Source organism: Dipodomys ordii, unplaced genomic scaffold (assembly GCF_000151885.1).
Source record: "Dipodomys ordii isolate 6190 unplaced genomic scaffold, Dord_2.0 Scaffold191, whole genome shotgun sequence".
Taxonomy (NCBI): Eukaryota; Metazoa; Chordata; class Mammalia; order Rodentia; family Heteromyidae; genus Dipodomys; species Dipodomys ordii.
The window spans coordinates 747,408-755,272 of NW_012267407.1; the positions used below are offsets into that span (position 1 = coordinate 747,408).

The 7,865-nt window shown below is 55.1% G+C and overlaps 2 protein-coding genes across 2 annotated transcripts in view; one reads left to right on the forward strand and one right to left on the reverse strand.

The window, feature by feature from the left end:
* The window catches only part of Ube2s (ubiquitin-conjugating enzyme E2S), a 12,640-nt gene extending 8,854 nt beyond the window's left edge, over positions 1-3,786 (forward strand). Inside the window, exons 6-8 of the mRNA XM_013034528.1 lie at positions 396-548; positions 1,888-2,078; positions 3,307-3,786. Of these exons, the coding sequence (XP_012889982.1) occupies positions 396-548; positions 1,888-2,078; positions 3,307-3,636 (674 nt within the window). The 3' untranslated portion in view covers positions 3,637-3,786. The remainder of the gene's footprint in view (positions 1-395; positions 549-1,887; positions 2,079-3,306) is intronic.
* A 1,665-nt stretch (positions 3,787-5,451) lies between these two features.
* Rpl28 (ribosomal protein L28) lies at positions 5,452-7,865 on the reverse strand. The gene is made up of 5 exons (XM_013034564.1): positions 7,780-7,865; positions 7,397-7,485; positions 7,167-7,290; positions 5,819-5,937; positions 5,452-5,596 (listed from the first exon to the last, which is right to left on the reverse strand). Exons 2-5 carry the CDS (start codon positions 7,475-7,477, stop codon positions 5,507-5,509), a joined length of 414 nt encoding a protein of 137 aa, XP_012890018.1. The 5' UTR covers positions 7,478-7,485; positions 7,780-7,865; the 3' UTR covers positions 5,452-5,506.

Genomic DNA, 7,865 nt, shown 5'->3' on the forward strand with positions numbered 1-7,865 from the left:
TCGGAGGCCTGGCGGGGCCCAGGGCCTCCCCGCGGGGGACCGGGCCTGGAAGGCCCGCGGCGTTCGGCCCGCCCGTGGGCGTTACCGGGCGCTATACGCCCCGTCGCCATTTGTCGCCCTGAGCCGAGGTTTTGAGGATGGTTTCTGCCCGGGTAGGCGGGAAACGGGGACGGGCTAGGCTTCGGGCCTACCAAGAAGCATTGGGGGCCCACGAAGGGCCGCGGGCTGTGTGGGAGGACTGGGGAGCTGATTGGGCCTCCTCCGGAAGCCCCCTCGGAGGCCCGCCCGGAGGCCCCCGGCCGAGGGCGCGGGGGCCCGGAGTGCTTGACAGCCAGGGCCAGGCCCGGGGCGGAGCCGCGGCCGCCAGCCCGCCGCTCACTTCCCTCCTACCCGTGCCCAGAACTCCAATGTCGAGAACCTGCCTCCCCACATCATCCGCCTGGTGTACAAGGAGGTGACCACCCTGACCGCAGATCCGCCGGATGGCATCAAGGTCTTTCCCAATGAGGAGGACCTCACTGACCTGCAGGTCACCATCGAGGGCCCTGGTGAGTGTGGCGTGAAAGGGGCAGGCCTTCGCCATGGTGCTGTGGACCCAACAAGAGGCCTTAGAGGGCCCCCCCTCGCAGCCCTGGCCCCATCTCGGGAGCCCAGGCACTGCGCTCTCTCACCTCGTATTGTGCATGGCTGTTCACTTAAAATGTATTCATGTGGCCTTTCCCCATAACTTTTGAAATGTTTCTGGTCACTGAGACTGCTACCGGGAATCTTCCCTGAGCTGGAGTGAGGCTGCCAGGTGTGGCCTCTAGACCTGGAGATGTGGAGTAATTAAGTAGGAGTGGGAGGAGAGCCCAGGCCGTTGGAAATCGCCTCAGCGAAGTCCTGGAGGGTGGGACCATCGGGAGATCTGAGAATCCTTCCTGTGTGTCCCCTCAGGGGCTCTGGGACATTGCAGGGCACTAGGCAGCATTGTAGGGGAGCCGCTGAGGATTATACGTGATTGTATTTTGTATGATTGTATTTTGTAGCACAACCAAGAATGTGGTTTAATACAAACTACTTGCCACCTGACTTTCTAGTCAGCTAAGGAGCTGACTAGTGGGTGGAGGAAGGTGTGGTGTGGGGTGGAGTTTAAGTGACAGGTACAGGGATTCACCTCTTGCTGCACTGATGTTTGAGGCACTTAAGACCCAAAAGATGGGAAGGCAAAACTCCCCAGAAAGCCCAAGATAGGCAGATGGGCCTGGGTGCTTTGCAAGAAGTAGCTACTAGAGTGATGAGGGAGATCTTCTAAGCTTCTAGGCCTCTAAGGAACTTGGAAAGAAGTTGATGTGGAGATAAAACTAGGGACTTGGCAGTTGGTTCTCTGCAGTTTCAGTTGACCTGGTGGAGCAGCTGCAGACTAGTGGAGAAGCCATACTTAGACGTGGGGTCAGATTAAATAAAAGAGGGCCTGGAGGGCAGCTGACCAGGCTGCTGATGGGCCAGGTTTGGGAACTGTGATGAGTGTGACTGCCAGGTTCCCACATCTTATTGTCCAAGCAAATTGGAAAATTAGAGAGCTGTTTACTGGTGGGTAAAGTGCTGAAGGACTTAGGTCAGCAGGACCGTGTAACCATTTGTCCAAGAGATAAATGGGCACTTAGACTCCTACTTCCTGGAAATGACGTGTGCCTGGGCAGTGTCTGAGTAGAAAATGGCATCTCATGGTGAAGGACAGGTGGGGCTGTAGGTCAGTGCCTATCTCTGAGGTGTGAGGAAGTGGTGTGGCCTTTGGCCCTCAAGAATCCCCCAGCACAGTACAGACACCTATTTTGTAGCCAGACTGTTGAGGGCTTCGAGCCCTATGGGATTCTGGATTCTTCCTTAGTCTTTCCTCTACTACAGAGGGGACCCCATACGCTGGAGGTCTGTTCCGCATGAAACTCCTACTGGGGAAGGATTTTCCTGCCTCCCCACCTAAGGGCTACTTCCTGACTAAGATCTTCCACCCAAATGTGGGTGCCAATGGTGAAATCTGTGTCAACGTGCTCAAGAGGGACTGGACTGCTGAACTGGGCATCCGACACGTGCTGCTGGTGAGTTCTACCCCGGGCTTCCCTTCTCTTCCTCTGAGGGTCCCAGGAATGAATAAGCCAGAGTTTTGTTCTCTTAAAACCCAATCTACAAGGGGTAGAGTGCTTCTTAATTTGGTAAATCTGAGTTTCGCTCTCAATACTTTAATGGGTGGGTATTCACATGGGTTCCCAACTTTCCTGGAAAATGCCAGAAGAGTTAGTGCCAGGGACTGACTACTGCTGTGCAGGGTCAAGACACACTTTGCCATTTGCCAGCAGGTTTGAACAGTAGGACAGTCTGGCAGGCAGGCGGACAGACAGCACTGTCTAGTTATAGGCTTTTTGTTTGTTGGTCGTGGAGCTTGAACTTGGTGCCTAGACAATCCCTGAGCTTTTTTGCATTTTACCACTTTGAGCCACAGTGCACTTCTCTGGTTTTCTGGTAGTTAATGGAGGCAGAGTCGCAGGCACTTTTGTTGTCCAGCAATCCTTAGATCTGTCTCGAGTGGCCAGACTTACAGGTGTGAGCCACTGATACCTGACTAGACAGTTTTTCTTTTTGTAAGCTGTGATAATTTGCATGCCATTAATTTCATTGCTGTGAAGTACAGAATTTACTTATTCTTCTTGGCAGTAACAAGGTTGATGTCTTGATTCTTCTCCCCTAACTAGTGTTTCTCAGGGGTGGTTTTGCTCCCCAGGGACATTTTGCATTGTCAGGAGACATTTTGGGTTGTCAATGCAGGCATCTAGTGGGTGTGGCCAGTGGCTCTGCTCAGTGTCATATACTGTGCACATGATGCCCCTACAGGGTCCAGCATTCCTGAGGCAGAGAGCATGGTCTAGGCCAGTACTCCAGTTTCTAAAGGCCACTTACAGCACATAGGCTACCTGCTGCCTTCCCACTCCTCCCACAAACTTAAAATTTTTGTAACTCAATTTCTAATGAGCCCCTAGGGCAGATGGTAGGGAAGACAGGGAGTTGAGGTTTCCTTCAGGGCACTGAGAAAGGATGAGCTCTACCGTAAGCAGACCCCAAATCATACATACCTCCTTCCTGTTCCATTTTTTTGGAGGGTCGGGGGAGGCTGCACTTGTCAGCTAAGGTCTTCCTGCTCCCACTGGTGCTGGGACTGTCAGCTCTGCTCAGCCAGAGAATTAGCTGGGTTAGGGGCAGTCAGTCTAGAGGCTACAAGGCTGGCCCGCTGCAGAGCTCTGCAGATTCTGGGTTCCCCTGACTTTCCCACAGACCATCAAGTGCCTGCTGATCCACCCTAACCCCGAGTCTGCACTCAATGAGGAGGCTGGCCGCCTGCTTTTGGAAAACTACGAGGAGTATGCTGCCCGGGCCCGTTTGCTCACAGAAATCCATGGTGGTGCAGGTGGGCACAGCAGTGGAAGGCCTGATGCCAGCCGGGCCCTGGCCAGTGCCTCTGCAGCCTCTTCCACTGACACCATGGTCCCTGGGGCCCTTGGAGGGGCTGAGGGGCCCATGGCTAAGAAGCATGCAGGCGAGAGAGACAAGAAGCTGGCCGCCAAGAAAAAGACGGACAAGAAGCGGGCACTAAGGAGGCTGTAGTGGGCTCTTCCCACCCCTGATCAACTCTTCCCCATCTGTTCCTTCTCTCCCACTCTGTCTCTAAGTTATTTAAATTATGGCTGGGCTGGGGGAGGGTTGGGAGGGCACTGGGACCTGGATTTGTTTTTCTAAATAAAGTTGGAAAAGCAATTTCTATGCCCACTTTATGGCTCAGAGTGGCTGGCCTCCCTGATCTGCTCCTAGGCCACATGTCCTGTGTGGAGTCACAGCCTTCTCCTAGAACCTGCTCCTGTCCTGTCCCCTTCTCCCCTCCCCTTTCTATGCTCACCACCTTGAAGCAGCTGTGCCTAGTCCTGGACTGGCATCCGGACTGGACTTCAGTGGCAGACAGTGGACAGGGAGTTACTGGACAGTGTGGGTGCTCCCAAAGGCCAAGCCAGACTACTTTGACCGTTTTCTTGGGGGAAGGCACAACCCATACCATGTGTTTGTCACAAATTCCACAGCTTTGCAACACTCATCAGTGTTACTCCATGTTGGATTCAAACAAACTGAAGTGTCTGATGTCCATGTCCCTGCGGCCGTTTCGTAATTCTCATTTTTTTTGGGGGGGGGACCCAGTCTTGGGGCCTGAACTCGGCCTGGGCACTGTCCTTCAGCTCAAAGCTAGCGCTCTACCACTTGAGCCACAGTGCCACTTCCGGCTTTTTTCTTGTTGCTTATGTGTTCTGCGGAATCGAACCCAGGCTTCAGGCATGCAAGGCAAGCGCTCTACCACTGAGCCACCTTCCCAACCCCTCATCTTATTTCTTATAAGCTGCCCCTCTGCATGTTCTGTCAGGACACACTGGGGTCGGGTCCTGACCTCTTTTAGTACTCCTGCAAACCCAGGGCTTCTGACCTGAGTCAGCAATGGCAAGAGAAGCAGGCAAACCAATGGGTGTTCCAGTTGTGTGCAGTAGGGGGAGCACACTTTGCAGAAGTGAGATGAAGGCAGGCAGGTACTCCATACCTAGCTCTCCCAAAGTCTTAGTGAACTGCACCCCCACACAGATGCCAGTGCAACACTGAGATGCTGTAGCATGAAGACCGCACATCTGATTGGTATGCCTGAGCAAGTACATTGGGGATTTAACGATACTGAAATGGCCTGGAATAGGTGTGGTGCACAATTTCACAATTAGACCAAAAGAAAAAAAAGCCTGTTTTCACTGGCTTGGGAATGCGACTAAGGGGCAGTGTGCCTATACTTGCCAGTGCACCTGCTTAAAACCAGGCCAGTGACTGACTAGTGGGGTGAAACCCAAAGTTGAGAGAACGGGGCTCTAATCCATGTTTGAGCCAGACTCAAGTAAGTGGAACCCTGGGAGGCACCAACCTCTTAGGTGGCCAGTGGAATCAGCCTCATCCCAAGCAGACTAGCCAGCACTCTTCTAGACCAAAGCCTCTGAAGACACTTGCCCCCACCCCGAGCCAGACAAAATGGTCCACATCAGGTCAGCAAGCCTTTTCTGGAAAAATGGTGTCGCATCTGCACCCCCCCCTTTTTTTATTTGCCCGTCGACCTGAACTAGGCCTGGGCGCTGTCCCTCAGCTCTTCAGCTCAAGGCAAGCTCTCTACCGCTTGAGCCACAGCGCCACCTCCGGTTTTCTGTTTATGTGGTGCTGAGGAATCGAACCCAGGGCCTCATGCATGCAAGGCAAGCACTCTACCACTGAGCCACCTTCCCAGCCCTGCATCCCCTTCTTGTATGTGTAGTTCTGAAGTCCCCTTCAGTGAACAAATGGCGCACTGAAATTGAGCAACACAGGGCAAGAGTTGAAGGCGCACAAAAAGGAGGCCCAGTGATGGTGGTAGAGAAAGGTGACAATTCTTTATTGCTTTTTTTTTTGGGGGGGAGGGGAAGGCTCAGGAGCTCTTGGTGGGGCGGGTCCGCTTCCTCTTCACCACCACAGGCTTCTGGCTGCGCAGGATGGCGCTAGCTCTGCGGATGGCAGCCTGAGGGGAGGGAAGGGACAGGTGAAAGGGTTCAAAATCTGTACAGCTACTTCCCAGGCCTGGGTGAGGTCCAGAGGCAGGGCCTCCTGGGCCCAGGTCCACCACTGAGAAGAGTACTCCTCAATACTGACTAGCCCCACCTAGGCTGCAGGTGTAGGTCCAGGAGCCGGGAGCCGGGCACTGCCATCTCCCAACCTGGAGGCTCCAGAGTCCCCCACTCACCATGCGCAGATCGGGGCGGTACTTGTTCTTGCGGATCATGTGCCTGATGCTGCTGAGGGTGGCCCGTGCGTTCTTGTTGATGGTGGTCCGCACGTAGGATGTGACTGGCTTCCGCTGACCTAGTGCAGGGAGTCCACACATGACTCACCTCCCAGGCTGAAACAACCCCAGAAACCTGAGCACCCTCCATCAGCTCTGACCCTGGACAGGCTGAGAGTCAGCAGCCTGGACTCTGGTCCCACCCATCCATTCAGCAGACTCCTACAGGCCTCCCAGACACACACACCCTGTCCTCACAAGCTCATTAACCCTCCAAGGTGACGCCTGCGTAACCTTTGTTTTAATCTTAGCAAGATGGCCCAAAACTAAAGTGTTTCAGGACCAAGCTACCCTGACTAGAATCCCAAATAAGAATTAGAGATAGTACACAGGTGCAAAATGCCCAAGTGTAAGACTTTGTGTTGACTGGTCTGGGAAATAGATGTGCATCAGCCCTAGGGCAGAGAAGTCAGCTGGAACCATTAAAGAACAACTTAACACCTCCCAGCTCCCAATCCTGGGCAACTTGCTGTTGGGTAAGAGCCCTAGCTAGCACTATAAGCTTCTGGAATGCTTCCCTGAGAAGTCAACAGGCAGCCTATGACCAAACCCATTCTTGGCCTAGGGAAGGCTACCACAGACCCATCAATGTGAGTCTGTCAGGACCCAAAACGGTCCTCAGAGCAAGATGCCAGCTCCACTGCTCCCTGGACTGTTTGTTCCTGAAGAGGGAAGATAATCTCCCAAGATGGGAGGGCTGCAAGTCACTAGGGTCAAGGCCTGAGTGATGCCATCCATGAATAGGATGCTGGGCTCTGCGTAAGAGTAGAAGCCAGTCTCCATCAGCCTGGGAAAGTCATTCCAATTAAAAAAAAAATGCACGACGGCCCAACAGGCACAGCTTTCCAGAGTAGTTAAGGGAGGAGTGTGAGTCTGTGTGTGTGATATACACATAGGCCCCTCGCAAGCAAGAGTAGGGACAAGTGCGACCTTGGGCTAGACCTACCCCATCATCTTCACAAGGTTAGGAGAGCTTAACTGTTTGCCTCTTTGTGAGCTAGAAGGTACCTCACCTGCACTAGACCGTCCCACGGCTTCGTTTGCACCCTCAAAGCCACCGGGGAAGCTCAGGCTCTCCTAGTTTCCCACTCACGGTGCGCAGATCCCACTGCCAGGCAGACAGTGAGAAGAATGCGTTTCCTAGGACCAACTCCTGACCCGAGAGAAGCTAAAAATGGGCGGTAGATGCACTCCCCGGTCCCACAGCTACCCTGTCCCAGCGCCCCGCCCCGTGTCCGGGGAGGCTCACCAGATCTCCGCTTCATGACCACCACGACTCCTTTGCCGTCAGCGGCGGGCTCCACGCCCACAGTCTTGCGGTGGATCAGCCCATTGTACCGGAAGGAGTTGCGGGCCTTCAGGTTGTTGGGCTCCTGTGTACAAGGCACTAACCTGAGCCGAGGGGACACACGCGTGGGTCCCTTCCTGTGACCGCAGGCCCCTCTCCCCGCAGGGCTGCGGCGTCCGGGCCCTACTCACGGTGCTGTAAGTCTGCTTGTTCCTCTTGATGAGGAAGCTGGAGCAGTTCCTCACGACCATCCACTGCAGGTGCGCGGACATGGCGGCGGCTGCGGAGACACGAAGCACGTGGGAGAGCGCCGAGGCCGGCGTTGGGAGCGGGGCAGTTAGCGCCAGAGCCCCCGGGCAACTGCAATGGGGGGAGGTACCCGAGAGCAGGCCGCGGCCCGAGCCCCGGCAACGCGACCTACGGCGGCTGCCAGCGAACGAGGGCCTCGGGAACGCGCGAAACCAGAGAGACAGGGCCGGGAGCTTCGCCGTCAAGGCGGAGGGGGCGCTGGGGGCAAAGCTGGGAGAGGGGCGAGGGGCGAGGGGAGAGGGGCAGGCGGAGCGCACGCGCTCACCTCCTCGCGTTGCGGCAGCCGGAGACCAAAAGAGATAGGCCGGAGGCGGGGCAACAATTTAACGCCACCACGCATTTCCGTTTCCG